The following is a 25201-nucleotide window of genomic DNA, read 5'->3' on the forward strand; positions in this document are numbered from 1 at the left end:
TATGCATGAGAACTGGAGCTGGGGCAAGCCGCCCAGAAAGTCATAGGAGCTAGTACTGCTTGTGAAGTTTCTGTTGTTAGCCAGAGCCAACATCCTGGATTTCACTGTAAGGGTCCCCACAATGTGTGTAAGTATTGACCCATCAACAAGTACACACTGAATATATATTATGAACAGTGATAATAGCTATGAAGGGGTAAAATATCACATTCACATAGTTCTTGCTTTCAAGGAGATTAGTATTTAGGTGAAACAGAAAGTTAAAACCATGAAACCCTGAGTGACGCCGGTTGCAGTGCATCACTTCCACCATGAGAGATGATTACATGATTCTATAATGGACCAGGAGCTGCTTAACTTTGTGGTATGGGTCATCAATACCACAGGAGCTCCAGCAAGGGGAAATTAAGGGAGAACCACATCGACCTTGAACGACCCTGAGAGGTGGTGGTATTGGGTTGGTTCTCAGGAAACAGGATTCATGCTTGAGGATAGGTGGAGAGGTGAGTGTGTCATGTAATGTCCTGTGAAATAAGACTCTTAGATAGATTTATACGTTGAATATTAAGATTTAGTGTTAAGAAAAATAATCAGAAGCACAAGTAGAATTTTAAAATCCTCTCATCTCATCTAAAGTAACATAAAACAAAACATTAGCAAACAAAAGTCAGCACTCTAAGAAGTGACAGCAAATTTTTACACTTCAGTTCTAAACTGTCAGATTTTCAACTGTGTGTGTGAATAATCTACATTGTAACATTCTTTTCTTTTTATCTTGGCCTAAGGATATGGGTACTAAGACTCTTTGAAATAGCATATTAAAGAAAAAAAAATGTCCTATGATAAGGATAACAGGTATCCAAAACAAGACAAAAGCAGGACAACACATAGGAGAGGGAATATTCCTGGATGCTACAAATAATAGCCTTTCAGAAAAGCATAAAAATGGTAGGCTCCTTATTAATGATTGCATTTCAGGAGCCCTCTGATCTGGCTCCATCACACGTGGTTCAGTTAATATATATGTCAGTTAGGGCCCTGGCCAAAGTTCAGTGGATAGAACATTGATCAGGTGTGTGGACATCCTGGGGTCAGGGCACACATGAGAGCAACCATCTGCTTCTCTTCCCATCTCTCTCCCCCTCATCTCTCTCTTATCCCTCACAGCCATTGGTTCAACTGGTTCCAGCATTGGCCCCTGGCACTGAGGATATCTCAGTTGGCCTAAGCATCAGCCTCATAGCTTAGCTGATTTGAGCATTAGCCCCAGATGGGGGTTGCCGGGTGGATCCCAGTACAGGCTCATGAAGGAGTCTGCCTCACTATCTCCCCTCCTTTCACTTAGATAGATATGTAGATAGATGATAGATAGATAGATAGATAGATAGATAGATAGATAGATAGATAGATAATAGATAGATGATAGATAAATGTCAGTTAGAGTATGGAATCAGAAAATGTTTCTTGTGTCCACTTGTGTTTTGCGTTTGTGCGGAGGCCACGCAGAAAGGAAGCCTGACTGTGGATTTAAATCACCACTCTGTCAGTTGCCAGCTGGTGATTTAGCCCCTTTGTGCCTCTTTTGTAAAATGGGTATAGCGATATTTTCTACCTCATAGGATTGTAACGGAGATTAAATTGATGAACACTATAGAATAGTATCTGATACATGATAAGCACTATGTATTTGTTAAATAACATTTTTAGTAGGGTCAAATATGCTTCTTTGCCTAGGAATCCTAATAATTAGTGTCCAACTTTTTTTTTATTGGTATCAAGCACATGCTTAATGCATTGTGTATGATTTCTAGTTTTTTTTTCTTAACAGAACAAGAATTTAAAGGCACTTGAAAAACAATTTGCATGTAGAATGCTTCTATACTTAACACAATTGCCTGTCTCCCACAATTCTTTTTACAATTACATACCTGTATTTCATTGGATTATAACCATTTTTTTTAGAGACTTGCCTAAGTAGATGCTTTTGAGGGACTCAACTTTGTTTTATATAAACAATTCCTTTTGCCTCATATTTTATTGATTTAGATAGCAGTTAGAAATTACATAATTACTATGACATGTACTATGGGTATAAACATACTGAGTTACAAACAATTCATTCATAGCAAGCATTCAACTCAATTGGTAAGAGAAGTACACTTAGTGTAGAGCTCTCTACTAGCTTCCAATGTTCAGGAAGTTGAGGGTGTTGTTCAACATATGATATATAAGAGGAAACGGTAAGCGTCGGTTATCTGGCCTGGAGGTTCAAACAAGTGTAGTTACAGACTTCAGTTCCATTAAGACGATTTACTTTTGGATTTCATTTGTGATTCTAGCTTCTCAATTCTTTAGAATCTAGCTCAAATTGTTGATTTTCACATAGAGGGCCCTTTTCATCTGATTTGTTTTACTACACATAGTCCCAGAGATATCATTATAGAAATTGGAATCAACAGAGAAGTTTACTGCCATTCTTAAAATTTTAGTTTTCAGATGAGGCTTTTTTTCCTTTCCTTTCAAACCTGATTGGTTTCCTTTGTACGTTTCCCAGAATCTGTCAACTAATCCTAGAACAATTCCATTTTGTTCCTCCTATATAAGAAGTTGCCTGATAATATCCATGCAGTCTCTTATTCTCTATTTTTGAGAGTTGACTTTTTCTTATAAATTATTTTCTTTTCAACTACTTACAATGTATCTACTGAAATCACAAAGGGTTGGTTCAACAATCTTCTTTCTATGTTTCTGTAGGTGGCTACTTCAGATTATGGGAAACCATTAGGTTGTATTCAGCAGATAACAACAACTACCATTTTCTAAAACTGGCAGAAAACTACTTGGTAACATACTGTTCTGACTCTCCAGTCCATTGGCAGAGCTATAAGGTCTATAATAGTTGGGACCAGGCACAGCGGCGGATTTGCCACATCTCAAACAGACGGGGCTGGTCCCGCGTGGCTGCACAGTTCCAAAGCACCCACGTTAGACTGGCAATGTTCAGAAAAAGCAGTGGAGGCATAAACTTCTCCTGGGTGTATGAAAAATTAACTCCTCAAACTGCAGAATGAACTTGTGTCACTTATTCATTATCCCATTCAACAAGTAGTTACAGAGCTTTCGTAAGTGTCAGGCAAGCCCAGACTGCTTTTCCTTTACCCAGTGCTCCAAATGTATTTGTGCGACCAGAAAATGAAACATCATGAGTCAAATAAAAAACAGAGCATCTGAGGCCCTGGCTGGTTGGCTCAGCAGTAGAGCGTCGGCCCGGTGTGTGGAAGTCCTGGGTTTGATTCCCGGCCAGGGCACACAGGAGAAGCGCCCATCTGCTTCTCCACCCCTCCCCCTCTCCTTCCTCTCTGTCTCTCTCTTCCCCTCCCGCAGCCAAGGCTCCATTGGAGCAAAGTTGGCCCGGGTGCTGAGGACGGCTCCATGGTCTGTGCCTCAGGCGTTAGAATGGCTCCGGTAGCAACAGAGCAGTGCCCCAGATGAGCAGAACATCCTGGGTTGGAGGCTTGCCTGGTGGATCCTGGTCAGGCACATGTGGAAGTCTGTCTCTCTGCCTCCTCACTTCTCACTTCAGAAAAATACAAAAAAAAAATCCCCCAGGAAACAGAACTCCTGAAAGGGCAGCTGTCATGTGAGCTGTACAGAGCTAGAGGGCAGGGAGCACAGTTTCTGGCATCCTTCCTCACAGGACCATTTACACTAGAATAACTCCTGGACATGAGGACTTCTTAGGGAGGACTGTGAAGCATATTGGCTGAAAGCACCCAATGAATAAGCACTGAGTTCTCCTGGGAGCATATACACCATTCCCTGCCATTTGGATATGGATTTAAGACACTTGTGAAGGCCAATGAAAAAGCCTAAATATCTATGGTACATGCCCTCACTGTGGACACAGATCACTATGATTCATTAAGAGAGAATACACAGAGCCTTACACATTGTTCCGGAAAAGCCTCAAGTTAAAAGAGGAAAAAGAGAAAAATTTATGACCATGCAATAATAGCTGATGAAAGTAATTATAATATTGGGTCTTGATTATAAGAGAGAAAAAGAAAACCTTTTATAGATGCAAGATTCTCTACGACCAACATTTATCGTGGTCAAGACTAGGAAACAGAAGATCTTTTTCCACACAATTTTTGATTCATAAATTATGAATTATGCTGTAGCAGATAAATAAGAGAGGAAGTTAATTTAAGAGAAGAACTGTATTTTACAATTCAGAGTTGTTTTATTTTAATTTTGGGGGGGAGGATTACATTCTGATGTTCAGCTTTATCAAACATCTTTCTTTCTCTTAAATGAACTGCAATTTTTCATTATTTCCCTGAGGAGTCAGGGAAAGATGTTCATGCCAAAGTTCAGAGGGTAAACTACCAATACTGCCTCAACCATCTAGAAAAGTGCTGTCCTGTAGAGCTTTCTAAGACGATGGAAATGTTCTATATCTACACCGTCTAATGGGGTAGCTACCAACCATATGTGGCTTTTCAACACTTAAAATGTGGTCAGTTTGACATAGAAACTTTATTTTAGCTTAATTTAATTTTCAGTTTCCATAGTGCCATGTGGCTAGTGGCTACAGTGCTGGACAGTGTAGCTTAGAGCAGGCGTCCCCAAACTATGGCCCGTGGGCTACATGTGGCCCCCTGAGGCCATTTATCTGGCCCCCCGCCACACTTCCAGAAGGGGCACCTCTTTCATTGGTGGTCAGTGAGAGGAGCACTGTATGTGATGGTCCTCCAACGGTCTGAGGGACAGTGAACTGGCCCCCTGTGTAAAAAGTTTGGGGACCCCTGGTTTAGAGGATACCTCTGTCTTCCCTTTCTCTCAGCCAATTAGACCAGGTAGCTGGGGGTTATTCTTTGTACATTAGTTGTATATCGCCCCTGTGAAACCCCACATAGACTTTGCAAGCCAAGCCTTGGAATGCTCTGAGCAAAAGGCTCACAGAGTTTAAGAAAACATATATATTAATAGGTTAAAAAAAAGGAAAATAAAAACCAGCAAAGATCAGCTCTCCAGCCCCCTTTGCTAATTCATGTGTTTCCTGCAATCAGATATATTCTCTAGAAATTTATCAGGATCAGCTGATAGTTTGACTTTCTACAACATTGCATGCTAAAAAAAAAAGTAAAGAAAGTTCAGTGGGAACACTTACACAGTGAGAATCTGTAAACACTGAGGCACAATATAGGAAGTATTGTGTTATGAGGAATGTGTACACATGTGTGTGTGTGTTTGTGAGGGAGAGAGAGAAAGAGAGGAGGAAAACAAACTGCAGTCATTACATAAAACAAAAGTCCTCCTCGCTCATTATGGAGTACAAGACCAATACTGGTCCCCCAAGTAATCAATTATTTCTTGACTTGGTTCCTTGATTTTGCTTAGTTTACTAGAGGACAACTTCCAATTCTCCCTTTCAGCATTTATTATTTGTGGATGCATTTCTTATCTAATTGTAGCTTTAGAAAACTCAGAAATTTGAAAAATATTCAGTTTTAATGATATCCCTTGAGACGGGAAATAATCCAGGTTCTGACGTTAAATGCCTTGCCCAGGGAGGTATTGATGACTTTTGGATTTAAGTAACTTCTTGTCAATAGCAGCTCAGTAGCAAAGATTATTTTCCATGATAGCACATACCTGGACGAGCAGATCAGAAGTGGGTCTGAGTCGCTGTTGGAATAGGACACTTAACGTCCGATTCTGCCGTTCCAAATCAAACACCCTTGTTTTCAACTTGACACATTCCTCCCTTAGATCCTACAACACACGGAAAGAAAAAAAAATCTATAACTGAAAATACCTTAGCATATTATAAATATATTTTATCTAATATTCCAGACACATTAGTAGAAAATAATATTCTTGTTCTTCAAATGCCTCAGCAATAAATCACACACAATGTTTTCTTACACAGCCCATTGTCTGATAGAATTATTGTGTGCCAGAAGACTTTTTTTTTTTTTACAAAAGCACCTTGAAATCAGAAATGCATTAATCTAGCATGCTATTTTTGAAGATGGTAAATCTTAGTGCGATATAAAGTCAATTTAAGTTTCCATCTATAAATTTTGCCTGTTTGTTGTCTTCATAAAAACAATCATAAAGCACAAACCACAAGGACAATAATGTTTTTGCAGTGAATAGAGATTTGATGAACTAAAGAAACAATCACTTTTGATGGAGCCTTTCCTTGTCGTTTGTGGGGACGAGCCGAAGTCCTCAGTGCTGTGGCAGATGGAGCCAGTGATGCATTTAGTGGGAGCGAGGCAGCTCCGAGGCAAAGGCTTTAAAAGGCCACTTGAAACTTGTCCATCCTCTGAACTAGAGGACTTCTAAATCTTTGGGGGCATTTTGGTCTTAGTGCTGGAGAAGTAGAGTAACTCATATCTTGCCATCCATTGGGAGCCACTCTCTGGAAAAGTTCAAACACCACAGAGACCTTTTCGAAGCTTTCACACAGGAGCATCTGGGGTCCCTAGACTCTCACCAAGGGACGGCCTCCCAAACTGACTTGTGATAAAGATACTTACAGTACTTAAATGTCTATATGCTCTTTGATGGGGTTTAAGAAAGACTAGAATAAGTCCCCATTTCAAGATTCTTCAGAAAACTAGCTCCTTTCTACATTTTGAACTTCACCTTTCACCATTTCATGATTTTCAAAAAAAGGCTTCTGTTCTTACCACACAAAGAATAGGGGCTTGTCTTTTGTTCTCCAGAACTCTCTGTATTCCTGTCACCACCCTCCATTTGCCATAATCACTTTTCCTACTCATCCACCTCTTTCTCCAGTACAAGTATGGCTCTCTGATTGACACCCAATCCAAATTCCATCTAGCACCTCACTGACACTTTATCTGTGTCCCTCAAAGACTGCTTTCTTTTCTGAACTCCAGCAAGCCTTCAATGCCTCTTATATGACTTTTTAGCATATGAAACTCTCTTTTTTTAAAGAGAGAGAGAGACAGACAGCAAGGGAACAAGATGCAAAGCATCAACTTGTAGTTGTGGCACTTCAGTTGTTCACTGATTGCTTCTCATATGTGCCTTGATGGGGGGGGGGACTCCAGCTGAGCCAGTGACCTCTTGCTCAGCTAGTGACCTTGGGCTCCAGTTAGCAAACATAGGGTCATGTCAATGATCCTACACTCAAGCTGGCAATCCTTCACTCAAGCAGGTGAGCCCATGCTCAAACTGGTGACCTCAGGGTTTCAAACCTGGGTTTTCAGCATCCCAGGTTGACACTCTATTCACTGCACCACCACCTGGTCAGGCAAGCATATGCTACTTTTATCTTGTCAATTAGATGGTACATTCCTCAAAAGGCAGGCATAAGAAAATACTCAAATTAACAACAGCACAAACATATTGTTCCTATATTCTTATTCTATCCCCTACCACAGCACACATATACCAGGAGCTAAATACACTTCCACAATTATTTTGTTAAAGGGAATGATGATGATGAATTCTATCCTCTAGTGATGGCATAATAAAGAGAGTGAAAGTTCTCAACACTTTTAGTTTATCTGTCTACATATTCCAACACAGGGCAGATACAGACTTTACTTAAGACCCTGTAAGCAGGTCATGGAGGTGGGCTGGATCCAGCAGCACCTGAGCCCAAAAGCCCCAGGCAGCAACAGTGGCGGTGGCCTGGTAGACAGGCCACAAAACTAGAGCTAAAATGTCTGGATAGAATGATACCTGAGGCTAAGAACTAGGCCACATCTAATACCGTACTTAATCACTGAATTACAGTACTGAGCCCAACAAGTAGCTAGCAATAAAAGACAACAGAAAGCGGATTTTAGGGGAACTTGAAATTTAAAGTAACCTCTTCCAGACAAAGAGTAGATAAAAGCAAACCTAGGAGTGCAGCTGATATTTACAAAGCACCTGGACCCAGTAGAGGCAGCCACAAGATCTGGATCACCTGTAGCCACCAAAAGGTGGATAAGAACCAGTCACAGGCAATGACCCCCACTGACCTGCCCCAGGCCCCAGCCAGGGAAGTCTAGGGTAACACAGACAAAATGGGAAGACAAAGAAGTGTAATCCAAATGAACCAACAAGAGAAACACCCAGAAAATCAGCTGAGTGAGACAAATATAAGCAAACTACTGGATGCAGTTTAAAATAATGATTATTAGAATGCTGAAAGATCTTAGAACAACAATGGATGGTCATAGTGAGCACATAAATAAAGAAATAACAAGTATTAAAAAGGACATTGAAATAATAAAGAAAAACCAGTCATAAATGACAAATTACAATATCTGAAATGAAGACTACAGTAGAAGCAATTAAAAGCAGGCTGAATGAAAGAGAGGATCAAATCAGCAATTTAGAAGACAAGATAAATGAAAACATGGAAGAGAAGCAGCAAAAAGAAAAGAGAATAAAAAAATCTGAGGAAACTCTAAGAGAGCTCTGTGACATCCTAAAGAGAAACAACATCTGCATCATAGGAATTCCTGAAAAAAAGAGAAAGAGTAAGGGATAAAACCTTGTTCAGTCAAATCATAGCTGAAAACTTCCCTAAACTGATTCAGGAAAAAGTAACACAAGTTCAAGAAACACAGAGAACTCCATTAAAGAAAAACTAAAAGAAATCCACACTAAGACACATAATTAAAATAGCAAAGCTAAGATATAAAGAGAAAATATTAAAAGCTGCTAGAGAAAAAAAAGACTATCACCTACAAAAGAGCCCCCAGGATGATATTTGACTTCTCAACAGGAACACTTGAGGTCAGAAGGGAATGGTAAGAAATATTCAAAGGCCCTGGCTGGTTGGCTCAGTGGTAGAGCACCGGCCTGGCATGCAGGAGTTTGATTCCCAGCCAGGGCACACAGGAGAAGTGCCCATCTGCTTCTCCACCCCTCCCCCTTTCCTTCCTCTCTGTCTTTCTCTTCCCCTCCTGCAGCCAAGGCTCCAATGAAGCAAAGTTGGCCTGGGTGCTGAGGATGGCTCTATGGCCTCTGCTTCAGGTGCTAGAATGGCTCAGGTTGCAACAGAGCAATGTCCCAGATGGGCAGAGCATCGCCCCCTGGTAGGCATGCCGGGTGGATCCTGGTTGGGTGCATGCGGGAATCTGTCTGACTGCCTCCCTGTTTCCAACTTCAGAAAAATAAAAAAATTAAAAAATTAAAAAAATAAAAATAAAAGAAAGAAATATTCAAAGTAATGCAGAACAAGAACCTACCACCAAGACTACTTTATCCAGCAAGGCTATTGTTTAAAATTGAAGGAGAAATAAAAAGCTTCCCAGACAAAAAAAAAACAACTTAAAGAATTCAATAAAACCAAACCAATGTTGCAAGAAATGCTAAGGGGCCTGATATAAACAGAACAAAGGGGGAAATGAATATAGCAAAAGAGGAATATAGCTTTAAAGAATAAAATGGCAATAAACAACTACATATAAATAATAACCTTAAATGTAAATGGATTAAATGATCTAATCAAAAGACATAGAGTAGCTGCATGGATAAGAAAACAGGACCCATACATATACTGTCTACAAGAGACACACCTCAAAACAAAGGATACACATAGACTAAAGGTAAAAGGATATAAAAATATTTCATGCAAATGAAAATTAAAAAAAAGCTGGGGTAGCATTACTTATATCAGACAAAATGGATTTTAAAACAAAGGCTGTAGTAAGAGATAAAGAAGGTCACTACATAATGATAAAGGGAGGAATCCAACAAGAAGATATAACTATTATAAATGTCTACGTACCTAATATAGGAGCACCTAAATATATAAAGTAGACTTTGATGGATATAAAGGGCGAGATCAACAGCAATATTATAATAGTAGAGGATTCCAATACCGCATGAACATCACTAGATAGATCCTCAAGAAAGAAAATTAACAAAAAAACAGCAGACTTAAAGGACATACTAGATCAACTTGATTTAATAGATATCTTCAGAGCCTTTCACTCTAAAGAAGCAGAATATACATTCTTTTTAAGTGCTCATGGTACATTCTCTAGGATAGACCACATGTTAGGGCACAAAAATGGTCTCAACAAATTTAAGAAGATTGAAATCATATCAAGCATTTTCTCAGATCACAATGGCATGAAACTAGAAATCAACCACAATAGAAAAACTGAAAAATACTCAAACATTTGGAAACTAAATAGCATGTTATTAAATAACAAATGAGTTAACAATGAAATCAAAGAAGAAATGAAAAAATTTCTAGAAACGAATGATAATGAGCATACAACAACTCAAAATTTATGAGACACAGCAAAAGCAGTACTGAGAGGGAAGTTCATAGCACTACAGACATTTCTTAAGAAGCTAGAAAAAGCTTAAATAAACAACCTAACCCTGCATCTAAAAGAACTAGATAAAGAACAGCAAGTAAAGCCCAGATGTAGCAGAAGGAAGGAAATAATAAAGATCAGAGCGGAAACAAATGGCATAGAGCAGTGGTTCTCAAATTTTCTAATGCTGTGATCCCGCAATACAGTTCTTCATATTGCGGTGACCCCAAACCAAAAAACAATTTTGATGGCTACTTCATAATTGTAATTTTGCTACAGTTATGATTCGGAATGTAAATACCTGATATGCATTATGTATTTTCTGATGGCTTTAGGCGACCCCGCTGAGGTCGCGACCCACAGGTTGAGAACCGCTGACATAGAGGCTAAAGAAACAATACAGAGGATCAATGAAACCTGGACCTGGTTCTTTGAATGTGTAAACAAGATTGATGAACCTTAAACAAGACTCACCAAGAAAAAAAGAGAGAGGACTCAAATAAATAAATTTAGAAATGAGAGTGGAGAAATAATAACTGACACAACAGAAATACAAAATATTGTAAGAAAACATTATGAAGAACTGTACGCCAAAAAATTAAACAACCTAAGTGAAATGGACAAATTCCTTGAAACATATAATCTCCAGAAATCAATCTGGAAGAATCAGAAAACCTAAACAGACCAATTACAACAAATGAGATTGAAACACTTATCAAAAAAAATCCCAAAAAACAAAACCCGGGACCCAATGGCTTCACTGGTGAATTCTACCAAATATTCGAAGAAGAATTAACTCCTATCCTTCTCAAGTTATTTCAAAAAATTCAAGAGGAAGGAACACTTCCAAGTTCCTTTTATGAGGAAAGCATAATTCTGATTCCAAAACCAGGCAAAGACAACACAAAGAAAGAAAATTCTAGGTCAATATCCCTGATGAATTTAGGTGCTAAAATCCTCAACAAAATATTAGCAAATTGGATCCAGCAATACATGAAAAAAATCATACATCATGATCAAGTGGGATTTATTCTGGGCAGGCAAGGATGGTACAACGTTCGCAAATCAATCAACATGATTCACCATATAAACAAAAGGAAGGAGAAAAACCACATGATAATTTCAATAGATGCAGAAAAAGCATTTGATAAAATCCAGCACCCTCTGAACATATGTACCCTGATTTATCAATATCACCCCATTAAAATTAATAATAAAAAAAAGAATTTGTCTCACGGCTAATTTAGGCAGTTAAAAGAATAGTATAAGGATGCTAATTCTGCTTCTCAGGCCACATCCTGCAAAAGGGGCCCCAAGAAAATTGGTGATTTGGCTCCTCTGATTTTGCCAATTGGATTTAAAAAAAAAAATAGGTCAGAAACGCCCTGAAATGGAACTAACAATACATGGGCATAAATTTAAAGGACTTTTAGATACTGGAGCTGATGTATCTGTTATTGCTAAGCTACATTGGCCTCCTTCCTGGCCCACTCATGCAGCAGCCACAGAATTACAAGGTATAGGGCAGAGTAAATCCCCTCAACAAAGTTCTAGTATTTTACATTGGGAAGATTAAGAAAGTCATTCTGGATTTTTTTTAAGCCTTATGTGCTCCCTGGATGGCCAGTTAATTTGTGGGGTAGAGATGTTTTGAAAAATACGGAGTGTTGCTTGTCAGTCCTAATGATTTAATCAGTACTCAGATGCTTGATCGGGGATTTTTGCCCACCAAGGGACTAGGGAAAGAACAGCGAGGAATTCTCATCCTCATAGAAGTGGCACCCAATACCAGAAGGTGTGGATTAGGATATCAAAATTTAGCATAGGGGCCTTGGTAGCTCCTGTTACCCCAACAATGCATTGTGCAGAACCAATTACTTGGAAATCAGATAATCCTGTATGGGTAGACCAATGGCCCCTTTCTCAGGAGAGCTGCTCAATTGGTACAAGAGCAGCTACAGCTTGGGCACATTGAGCCATCTAATACCCCATGGAATACACTTACATATTTTGATCTTGTTGCCTCCTGGATTATCAAGGGGCATAGGCAACCCTTACAGTTTATAGGTTTTGAGCCTCAAAATTATTGTTGTTCCTTTTTTCAAAGGATCAACAACAATGGCTCTGGGAAACTTCCACTAAATGGCAAATCACTTTTGCAAATCAATGGACAACTTTATACTGAAACAGTCAACTTAAAATCAGCTCAAAGACTAGAATTATATGCCATTATCATGGCTTTTTAGCATTTGCCATATTCCTCCTTTAATCTATATACAGACAGCAAATACTTACGTATGGTTGTTTCAACTATAAAGACTGCTGTCTTAGGGACAACTGCTGATGAAATATTTTAGCAGTTCCTCCTTCTTCAAAGACTTGTATGTCAACATAGAGCTCCAGGTTTTATAGGACATACTCAAGCTCACTCCATGCTCCCTGGAGTTTTAGCACAAGGGAATGCCCTTGTTGATCAAGCTACCCAAAAGAAAATTATTTGGAGCAACCATGACAGATCGAGCAATTCAGTCTTATACTATTCATCACCAGAACGCTGCAGCCCTGTGTAAACAGTTTTAACTTTCTCGGGAAGCAGCACAGCAGATTGGTAAATCCTGTCCAAGGGGTCCTATACTACAATCTCTCCCTTCATTTGGAATTAACCCTCAAGGACTCCTACCAGGACAACTTTGGCAAATGGATGTTACTCATAAACCTTCATTTGGCAAACAGTCCTATGTCCTCGTTACAGTGGACACATATTCTGGATTTATAGTAACCTCTGTCAGAACAGTAGAGGCTGCTAAGCATGTTATAGCTCATTGTCTATATGCATTTTTCTATTATTGGATTTTCTAAACTGGTTAAATTGACAATGCTCCTGCATATGGAGCAAAAGCATTTACTGTATTTTGTCAAACCTTTTGAATTATGTATATTTCTTACAATCTTTAAAGCCAAGGTATTATTAAAGTGTACCCAGCAAATATTTTAAGGTCAATTTAAAAAAATTTAAAAGGGGGGAGTCATATCTTGGAACTCCTACGGGTCTACCATATCATGCTTTTTACTTAAAAAAAATTTAAATTTCTTTTGAATGCTGATGAACAGGAGACACCAAATCTTTTTCTCCTGCAAACTTCTACCTTCTTTTATTTGATCCAGCTAATAACACTGTTTTGTCTTTTTACAAATAGCTCCAGATATACAGAAAAGGTTTATATAGGCGCATGGGGATCCTCAAACCCCTCAGCAAGATCTTTTGAGCATGGCTTTTAAGGTACCAAGAGGCAGAAAAGGCCCAATAGAGATCAGGTGAACTACCAGCTTTTAGGATATGCTCTTAAAGGCTCCAACGCCCCAAAGGGGTCTCATAGGATTCCACCTGGGTCCTGCTTCAATAGTGAATAGGAAGGTCATTGAGCTAAAGCCTGCCAGGTTTACATGCCTTTGCTGTGAGGAAAAAGGGACACTGGAAGGTAGGCTTCTCCCTTGCTCCTCTAAGGGAGGGTTCAGTCTCTTCCAGCCCTGCTCCAGCCACCTATGACTTAACTTTGCCCAGAATGCTGGGGTTTGTCACTGAAGGCTGAAGGTGCCCAGGGCTGTTGGCCCCATCTACGACACTGTGGATGAGCCTACGATATTTCTTCCAAGAAGCAGGTAAACTGATCTCACTTGCACAAGGGCCACTTAACTATGTCTTGCCTGAATAGTCAGGTTTTTTATTCTTCCCTCGAAGATCTCTGTTGTGGGTGTTGATAGTCCTATTTTCGGCTGTTTTGTTTAATATATAGTGTTTCCTTTATTCTTCCTACCTCAATGCCCCACTCATATTTCAGGCTGGGATCTACTCATAATTTAGAGCTCTCTTTCCCCCTTTTGCCAACTTCTATTATGAATTTACCTTTGCCACCCAGCTTAGTGTACCCCAAGGATCTCTTTACCAAGCCACAGTCACAGAGCTCCAGGGAAAAGCACCCTGGTCTCATCTCTCCAGGCAGAGGAGAACAGAAGCTCCATCTCCACACATGCTGCAGATGGCTTTTCCAGTCTACCTGAATCATTACCAGCTAGAAACAGCGGTCACTGGGACTTGGACATGAGCTGCAAAGTATAGAATTGTGACAACAATTCCAGTGCCATGTGGACTTTTCCTGGATGTGGACTTTTCCTGGACTCCTGCTCTTTGAGACAGCTCCTAATGAACTGAACTGGGGTTGGGTTGCATTTGCAGGGATTTAGAATTGTGTTGGTGCCAACTTGGACTTGGTGAACATGTTAAGGACACTACTCTTTTATAGATTCTTGCTGTATTGGCCAAGAGTTTGCTTAAAGGCTTTAATCACTGTAAAAAAAAAAAATAGAAGACTGGATAAAGAAGATGTGGCACATATACACTATGGAATACTACTCAGCCATAAGAAATGATGACATCGGATCATTTACAACAAAATGGTGGGATCTTGATAACATTATATGGAGTAAAATAAGTAAATCAGGAAAAACCAAGAACTGCATGATTCCATACATTGGTGGGACATAAAAATGAGATGAAGAGACATGGACAAGAGTGTGGTGCTTACGGGGGGGAGGGGGGAGGGAAGGAGGGAGAGGGGGAGGGGGAGAGGGAGAGGGAGGGGCACAAAAAAAACTAGATAGAAGGTGACAGAGGACAATCTGACTTTGGGTGATGGGTATGCATCATAATTTAACGACAAGATAACCTGGACATGTTTTCTTTGAATATATGTACCTTGATTTATTGATGTCACTCCATTAAAATTAATAAAAATTTATTTATATAAAAAAAATTCAACACTCATTTATGATCAAAACTCTCAGCAATGTGGAATACAGGGAACATTCCTCAACATGATAAAGGCCATCTATGACAAACCTACAGCCAACATCATAGTTAATTGGCAAAAATTAAAAGCAATCCCCTTAAGATCATGAACAAGGCGAGGGTGCCCCCTTTCACCACTCTTATTCAACATAGTTCTAGAAGTCCTAGCTACAGCAAACAGACAACAAAAAGAAATAAAAGGCATCCAAATTGGAAAAGAAGAAGCAAAACTATTATTATTTGCAGATAATATGATACTTGATATAGAAAACCCTAAAGTCTCAGTCAAAAAACTACTAGAATTGGTAAATGAATTCAGCAAGGTGGCAGGATATAAAAGTAATACACAGAAATCAGTGGCATTTTTATATATCAACAATGAAATGTCATAAAGAGAAATTAAGGAAACAATCCCCTTCACTACTGCAACCAAAAAAATAAAGTACCTATGAGTAAATTTAACCAAGGAGGCTAAAGACTCATACTCAGAAAATTATAGAACATTGATAAAAGAAATCAAGGAAGATACATACAAGTGGAAGCATATATCGTGTTCATGGTTAGGAAAATAAACATCATTAAAATGTTTATATTACCCAAAAAAATTTATAAATTCAATGCAATTCCTATTAAAATACCAATGATATACTTCAAAGTTACAGAACACATATTCCATAAATTTATATGGAACCAAAAAAGAACAGGAATAGCTTCAGCAATCTTGAAAAAGAAGAATAAAGTGGGTGATATCACACTTTTTGATATCAAGTGATACTACAAGGCCATCGTACTCAAAATGCTTGGTACTGGCATAAGAACAGACATATAGTTCAATGGAACAGAACAGAGAACCCAGAAATAAACCCACACCTTTATGGACAACTGATATTTGACAAAGGAGGTAAAAGCATGCAATGGAGTAAAGACAGCCTCTTTAACAAATGGTGAGGATGTGGAGAAAAGGGAACCCTCCTGCATTGCCGGTGGGAATGCAGACTGGTGCAGCCACTGTGGAAAACAGTATGGAGATTCCTCAAAAAATTAAAAATGGAACTACCTTTGACCCAGCCATTCCACTTATATAGGAATATATCCCAAGGACAACATATCACTGACTAAAAAAAAAAAAAATGCACCCCCATGTTTATTGTAGCATTGTTTACAATAGCCAAGATCTGTAAACAGCCCAAGTGTCCGTCTGTGGACTAGTGGATTAAACAGCAGCGGCACGTATACACAATGGAATACCATGGGGCCATGATAAAGAAGGAAATATTACATTTTGCAACGACACGGAGGGACTGGGAAACTATTATGTTGAGTGAAATAAGCCAGGCAGAGAAAGAAAAATATCATATGACCTCACTCATTTGAGGAATCCAAGGAACAATGTGAACTGAGGAAGGAATTAAACCTGAAGGGAAGGGGGGAGGGAGCTGTCGGGAAGGGGGCAAGGGAGATGTTGAGGGGAATAACAAGGAGGGGGGATGCATTCGGGGACACATTGGAATCTATGTAAACACAATAAATAAATAAAATTTAAAAATAAATTAAAAAAACGACCCTGTAAGCAAGGAAGATCACCAGTAAGCAGCTCTGCCCCGCACCAACCTGCTCGGGGGCGCAGGTGCGCTCTGCCTCCAGAGCGGGTATCTGTGCACATGCCGTTTGGCACAGGCCATTCTGGGGGTCTCCGCAAGATTCAACTTCAAAGGCTAAATTTGTTTATTTAGAATTCAACCTCTGCCTGTGTCTCATTAGTGCTAATGTCTGTTCTTAACATGTAAATAGTATGTCCTGCTCCCAAGCACTGATTGTTTTTACTACTGCTAATGAAGTAATTAATAAAACTTGACTGTGAGGTAAATAAATATGAATAGTACCAGCTGGGTGGGAGACACTCCTTCTCATTTGCGGTGGAGACATGGGAACAGGAGTGCTCAGGGGTGGGTGCGCCAGGGGAAAGAGGCGCTGTAGGCAATACTACCATCAGCAACTTCTAGCAGCAAACTGAGGATAACTTGATAGATTTCTTGAGATGGGTAAAAAAAGAAAAATAAAAGCAAATAAAGAAAAAAGATCAATACGTTCTACAGAGAGTTTCTGTACAAGTGCCCACATTCCCATGGCCATTAGGATTAAGGTGGTTTAGAAAGTTCATTAGCAGGAACACACTGGTTGACCTTGAGCACTGGCCATCACTCTTGGCTCATCTAGACCAGTGCAAGGCAGAGAGGGAAGTGGAAAGCTTTAGTAATGTGACACAGGTCTGACCATCACTGACAAATAGAATGAGCTGAACTGAAAATTCATAGATGTGAAAGAATTGCCTGTTTGTTCTTTTAAATATTCTCGTTATCTTCAGTCAAGCTGTAGATAGTACCAGGCAGCTTTCATCCCACGAATCTATCATCAGAACTGGGTCTGTGTGCCCACGTACACATGGATAAAGAGAGCCAGACCAGATAGATGAGGAGAGAGAAAGAGAAACAATTTCTCTGACTACACTGGGCACTGGCAGCCGGCTCTCTGCTTCCTCTGTGCCCACAATGGGAATTGACAGAAACCAGCACATGTCATGTTTAGGGCGGGTATAAGAGCTACTCTTCTGACCCCATCAGTTATGGAGGTGAAACAAAAGCTATCTTTCCCAAGTAAAGCACTAGAAATAAAATAACTCTCCTCTGTTTAGAAGTCCTCATCTGGGATTATGGCTCCCAATAAGTGCTGGGCCATTTGTCTTCTCTCCCAGCCCTTCATTCTCTGTGGCTCCCTGGTATGTCCCTGGCCTCAAAAGGAGGTCCCTACTGAAAATACAGGGTTGTGTCTTCTGAAATAAAAAAGGTGACACAATATACAATCTTATCAGTGGGAAATAATTCCAAAGATTTGACTTAATTTAATCTTATGTAAGAAAGTATAATGGCGTTGGACTTCAAGAACACAGCCAGATGTGTTTTTCTTGCATTCTGAATGTCACTATCAGTTGGAAACAGAAAGTAAGCAGTTACAGCTCAATGTGAGGGCAAAACACACCACACTGATCTGAAGGGCTCTGTGCAGGGGTGGGATTCAAATAATTTAACAACCGGTTCTCTGCCCTAATGACCATTTTCAGTATAAAAAAACGATATACCAAAAGGTAGTTTATTATTTCATGCATTTAATACTTAAATAAGAACAATAAAAGAGGTACACAAAACTAGATTGTTATAAGAAAGAGTTTTAAAATAAAAATAAAACATTAAATAATACCTAACAAAAAACAATGAAACTGTTATTTAAGATATTTCCATATTACTTTCTGTTTGGCATCCTCACTTGCAATCATTTCCACTATGGACAGAATGAACATTACTACAGGTGCTTAGAATACGCTGTTGCTCAGATGAACATTAAAAGAGAGTCAGGGATGTAAATTTGTGATTTCCACATTGGGCAGCTGCCCAGGTGCCCACCTTACAGAGAACCCTGATTATAAGTGCCATTTTAACAACCAGTTCACCAAACTCAACAAAAAACTAGGTATCAGTTCTGCCGAACCGGTGGGAACTGGCTGAATCCCACCACTGGCTCTGTGTATCTCAATAATCCCAAATCCTAAGGTCCCTGGACCGTCCCCACATGGAGTTCCACCTGCACTGGAGCTGAAGAAGGTTCTGGACTCACTACAGGTCGAGTACTGCTACTTCAGGCATTTAGAACAAAATCATGACCTGGCTCAGTTAAATCTAAGAAAATGCTGATTGCTTGGATACAGGATATTTATGGACATTATCACTAGAATGTTGTTGAAAACTATTTAAATCTGATTTTTCATGTAAAAGTGATATTACAGAGGTATTCCTAATCCAGACTCTATGTATATCATGCAAATACATCAGATTGGGAGGTAAGGGGACTGGGCTCTGGCCCATATGACCTTGAGAAAATAACTTATGCTGGTTGGGACTCAGTTTCCTCATTTGTAAACTGAGCTGCTGCACAAAACCAGGCTTCCCAGAGAAGGACTGAGCCAGCTGCTTCATGAGATGGCTTATGAAGTGCCACCTTAAGCCTTTCCCTGACATTTAACGGACACCACCCCCACCAGCCTCTCTTCCTCTAAGTGGCTGTCACTGATCTATTCCTTTCTCTCTCAAGGATTCTAAGACTCCTGCAAAAAGAAAAGCCATTTCTGGAAAAGCGTGGCCATACTGCAGACTACCCAAGCACCTTAACATCAGATAACATTAAAAGGCAAGGCAGGGTCACTAAATGTGTGACCAAATCAGGCCAGCTCTAATCAATAGAAAGGAGTGAGTTTTGTGGCAAACTGAATAGTATAGACCTTCATCCTAAAGACGTCTGGATTAAAATATTTTAAGTCTGGGTGATGGCTAAACAGTTCTTGTAATTAGAGTGAACTGAGCCCATTACCAAAGCTAGTTGACAATCTCGAGATTAAATGCTCTCTAAGGTCACTGACAACTGTGAAATTCTATGGCCCAAATTAAGATTTATGTTGAGAAAACTTGACTCCAAATTTACGGAGTCAGCTTTGACTACACACGTGTCAAGTCCTGAATGTTCTTGCTAGTGAGGGCTGGCAATGCTTCCAGAAGTTTTAAGAAATTTATTAGCTACAATGCTCTTTTGTTTTATTTCCTGATGTCATAGCTAATGATTGGATTTCAATCCATCTGTTGATTTTCATTGCATCTCCTCTGCCTGAACTCTTTGGGGACAAACAGTAAGTGATGGATGGGATTGTGCAGGCTGAATGGTGAAGAGGACAAGAGTGTGGAATTTGAGTGTCATCACTTGAGGTTAAAGGATGAGCTTTGCCACTTCTGGCCATTAGAACCATGGGAAAATTGTTTTCTTAGTCCTATCTCACAGGTCTGCAGTGAGAACTAGATGATTTAGTGCATTTGAACACACCAAGGTTGAAGGTTTGGTCACCAGGCAGGGCACATACAAGATTCAACTAGTGAATGAATAAATAAGTGGAACAACAAATCAATGTTTGTCTCTCTCTCTGCCCCTTCCTCTCTTTCTCTCTCTCTCCCTTCTTCTGTCTCTCCTTCAAATCAATAAAAATAAAGTGCTGGACATGAGGTATGACACCTTGTAAGTATACAGTAAATACTATAAACAGACCTTCAAAGAACCAGATCCTACATACACCATGACCAGACAAGTAGACCCAGATGGCTGACTGCCCTTCCTACATGGGAAACATGTAGGAGTTGGAAGTTCTTCCAGTTTCTTTTCTTAATTTAAAAAAGTTTTTTCTAGGTGAGAGGAGGGAAGATAGTGTGGCAGACTTCCACAAGTGCCTTGACTGGAATGCACCTAGCAACCCCTGTCTGGGGATGATGCTTGAGTACCAAGCTATTTTTAGTGCCTGAGGTCAAGGCGTTCAGATCGACTGAGCTATCCTCAGTGCCTGGTGCCAAGCTCAAACAAACTGATCCGCTGGCTGCAGGAGGAGAAGAAGGAGAGAAGCAGGAGAGGGGCAGGGAGAAGTAGATGGTCGCTTCTCATGTGTGTCCTGACTGGGAATCGAATCTGGGACATCCATATTACCAGGCTAATGCTCTATCCACTGAGCCACTGGCCTGGACCTCTCCCAGTTTCAAGATAAAAAATTGTGTTTTGTTTCTATCTGAATGACTGAATTGTTAGATTCAAGAAAGAGGAGTATTAGTTTATGTTTGTGAAGAAAAAACACTGTATAACTATTTGGTTACCCTAAAGAACATGGAGATAAGGCTGAGGTTGTTGATATGATAAAAAATAACTTTAGGTAAAAATAATTTCTTCCAAGCTTAGTGTTAGTGGTAAAAAACAAACAAACAAACAAATAAACATTTAAGAACTTAGGAGAGTTACATTTTCAGTGAGTATAATTGACTTAATAAAAATATATTTCAGACAAAAACATGAATTTAGTTTGATTATTGATTTCATTTGCAATTGTAGACATAAACCTATAATTTGGAGTCTAAATGGAAATGAGTTGGGTTTAATATTGTCACTTTAGAATTATAGATCTAAAGGAGGTAGAGTCTGCTCTCTGAAGGAAATCCACAGAGTTTTTAGGTAAATGGAATTAGTTTACTAGGGCAGTATGTGTACATTTAAAAGAAACTGATAAGTTATGGAAATAATGTTTTTCTATTATTATTATGAAAAGAAGTGTACTCTGGGATGCTTATCGGAGCCGATTCAGGGCATGCTATGAAACACACTTTTCTGGTTGCCCATAGAGGAGCTGAAGCCACAGCAGATTTTCCTTCGTGTCGTAACAAAGGATATATTCTAAAACTGAACAGTTATGACTATACTTTCACGTCAAGGGTTATTTTTGTGGCTTGGATAAACCACTCAAGCTTTCTTTTTTTACTCTTTGCCTCTTTAAGTTGTACATCCTATTCAGAATTAGTCTTCTCTTTCATTATGGAGACATTTTATTTCCTATATTGTGATCTTAATTAAAGAAGTTCTAGTCATTTTTGCAGCAATTTTACAGTCCCTATAAAAATTGGGAGGCATATGTTTCAGCAAAACATGATTCTTTTGGAATCAGAGGAAGCCTTGGCATTTCTTTCTGCCCAATCGTGTCCCTGAGGTATGCTATCTCACAGTAACGTGTCCTTCTGTGTCTTACTGCTTAACTGTACCAAGGTAGATTTATCTGTTTACTAGTCATTACTTGGATTTGTATAGCAATTTTTTTGCGGCTGACCTAAGGAGTTCCATTTTCTTTTATATTGTACCAGACAGTTTCCTTGTCTCTTTCCTGAGGCACCATTAAAAAAAGGCAGGCGTGAGATGTCTTTCAAAAGTTACATGGACAGACCCTTGCCGGTTGGCTCAGCCATAGAGCATTGGCCTGGCATGTGGAAGTCCCAGGTTCAATTCCAGGTCAGGGCATACAGGAGAAGCGCCCATCTGTTTCTCCACTCTTCCCCCTCTCCTTCCTCTCTATCTCTCTCTTCCCCTCCCGCAGCCAAGGCTCCACTGGAGCAAAGTTGGCCCGGGCACTGAGGATGGCTCCATGGCCTACACCTCAGGCACTAGAATGGCTCCCATTGCAACGGAGCAAAGGCCCACATGGGCAGAGCATCGCCCCCTGGTGGGCATGCTGGCTGGAACCTAGTTGGGTACATGTGGAAGTCTGTCTGCCTCCCCGCTTCTCACTTCAGAAAGAAAAAAAAAATTACATGGAGAGGTGCAACCACTGCTCCCTTCAGTTCTTGGGTTTGTAATTAAATGAGCAAAGAGTTTCCAATTAGAGAAAAGCCATTGAGAGATTAAAGCCTTTGACAAAGAAAAGGCATTCAAATCTGTTGTGACAGACAGTGTAAATTGTTCTTCAACATCTGTTTCTCTCCCGACTTCCACAATAATATGTCAATAAACTTTCAGTTGGGCACATATCCAGAATAAAGACTTCATTACCAGCTTCCTTAGATGTGGCTCTGTGACTAAGGTCTGTTCAAGGAGATGTCAGTAGAAAGATATGAAAGCTTTTGAAAGCATCTCTTAAAAAGACAGCTGGTATGTGCTCTTCACCCTTTTCACTTTCTTCAGCTTTATTCCTTCCTGGTGGTTGGAACGTGAATGGGGTGACTAGAGCTAGAGCAACCCTTTTGGACCATGAAGTAACCTCGAAGTGGCGGCCGCACTTCACTGAATAAGAAGGTAGATGCCCGGGATGGCAGGGACCCCCAGGCCTTCACAGAGCAGTGTCGCCACACCAGCCCTGTAGTGCCTGAGGATTTAAATATGAGGAAGAAATAACATTTTAGCTTATTTAAGCTACTACTATTTTGGATCTCTGTTACTCAAAATGGAACCTAATTCTAACACTACATGAGTATACTTACATTTCATTACAGTAGTTGATGAACACAAAACCTGAAGCAGTTAAAAATCATCTGTATCAGGAAGCACAGTATTTTAACAGAAGTCATTGGGGAAGAAAGTCTAATAAAAATATTATCAGCATACCTCTACAGCATAAACTTTAAATAATGTTTATTTACGTATATTCATGAGAAATAGTCAACCCCTAATAAAATTATTTTCAGTTAAAAAACAAAATGTGATAAATTATTTTGCTCTCATTAGCCACATCCTCCAGACTAAGCCACATGACCTAATCTTTCCTTTTATAGAGCAAGAATTTTACAGAGAAGTACTAGAATAAACCTTGAAGTTAGCCTCTGAGAAACATTATGGAAAGAAATGGGAAAGGGTTAATAAAATCCACAAGCTAAATTGGGGCAATTACCTCTATTTACCAGCTCTGACCCAATAACATGATATTATATTGACTGAAGGCAGACTAGGGAGATAGCATAGAAGAAGGTAGAAAGTTTAGACTCAGAAATTACCCTTTCTTTTCCCCCTAACTTGATCAAGGGCTAATTGAATAATATAATTGTATATATTTAAAGTATACAATGTGATGAGTTGACATACTTTACATTGTAAACTAATTATCAATATCAAGATAATTAGCACATCCATCACCTCCCATAGTTAATTCTGTGCATGTGTGTGTGCACGTGTGCACATGCGTGTGTGTGTGATGAGACTGAGATTTACTCTCAGCAACTTGCAGGTATACAATATTACTGCCATTTCTTTTCTTTTTTTATTCTTTTGTGATTTTATTTTTTAATTGACTTTATTGGGATAACACTGGTTAACAAAATTATACAGGTATCAGGTACATAATTCTTCAACATACCTGTACACTGTACTGTGTGTTCACCCCAAAGTCAAATCTCTGTCCATCATCATCTATCCCCCTACACTCTCCTCTACCTCCCCCTATCCTTGCAATCACCACACTGTTATCCATGTCAATCAGATTTTATTCTCTCTTTTTTATTTTTTGTGCTTTTCACTCAATCTCATCACTCCCCTGTACCTAGCCCCCATCCCCACAGCTGTCAGCAAGAAAAATGGAGACAGACTCATAGCTAGAGCACCCTTGCCACCACTATGGAGATTGCTCTCATGTTTCCATTCACAGGAGGACCACAGAAATTTTGGGAGGTAGGCATTGTTATCCCCATTTTACAGAAGATGAATGAAGGCCCAGAGAAATTACATAACTTGAATAACTTGAAAGGTATTCTGCTAAAGCTTCGGCTTCTGTTAATGCTGTCTGTGAGACTATTCATTTTACAGAAATTGGAAGAATCCACCAACCTCTTAAATGTTTGCATTTACTAAGTAAAAATGATAGGCTTGCTACTCATTGGGGTACATGGAAATCATTCATCTTCAAAAGGTTTTCTATTACTTTACCAAGAGTTTGAATTTTATGATTCTATTGGTCATTGATGTTACTTCACACACAATCTAAAACACATACAATTTTAACCTAAGTGAATAAATAGAGAAGCATTGCATCTATCAATCACAATTTCCTAGTTTGACAATATGAGTTCCAATCTATTCACATAGGTACTTTGAAAATAATAAAGCCAGAAAGTGACCTACCTTTTGAGTGAGTAGAGCTTGAACAACTTGGTTGGCTACCTTTAAATAATAAAGAAAAGAGTTGTTGTTATAATAATGAGACTTTATACACATGGACTCTAATTTACCAATACGTTTCCCACAGCGTATGGTAGCTAATTAGCTTCTCATTTGCCTCTGTCCTCTACTTCTGCTTCTTTTCATAATAAGCCTATCCTTCTAGGTAATATTTTGTTTTTTCCAAAGGTGACCTTGTTGCTAATTAAGACAGTTATTCTGGAAAGATCATTCATACCTTGAGTTTCACATTTCCATATTTGAAAAAATAATATCCTCTCATATGTAAAGTACTCCAAGAAGGCTAAAAAATGATACAGTGCAAAACACAATCTTAATTATCTGTACACAGTCTCTACACTTTGCTGATTTACAATGTCTTTTGCCTCTCCTTTCTCTCTCTCTTTTTTTTTTTTTTTTTTTTGCTATGGGACAATTTCACCGCATAAAATTACCTATAAAATTACCTGCAGTAAAGATAGGATAAATGGTGGGGAAT

The 25201-nt window shown here is 39.3% G+C and overlaps 1 protein-coding gene across 1 annotated transcript in view; it reads right to left on the minus strand.

Annotated features, from left to right (window-relative positions):
* Window positions 1-25201, minus strand: part of NCKAP5 (NCK associated protein 5) — a 1041554-nt gene that overhangs the window by 177334 nt on the left and 839019 nt on the right. The window contains exons 9-10 of the mRNA XM_066346570.1: window positions 24667-24705; window positions 5659-5778 (exon numbers count right to left, since the gene is read on the minus strand). Coding sequence (XP_066202667.1) covers window positions 5659-5778; window positions 24667-24705 — 159 coding nt within the window. The remainder of the gene's footprint in view (window positions 1-5658; window positions 5779-24666; window positions 24706-25201) is intronic.

This window comes from Saccopteryx leptura, chromosome 7 (genome assembly GCF_036850995.1).
Source record: "Saccopteryx leptura isolate mSacLep1 chromosome 7, mSacLep1_pri_phased_curated, whole genome shotgun sequence".
In the NCBI taxonomy this organism is placed as follows: domain Eukaryota; kingdom Metazoa; phylum Chordata; class Mammalia; order Chiroptera; family Emballonuridae; genus Saccopteryx; species Saccopteryx leptura.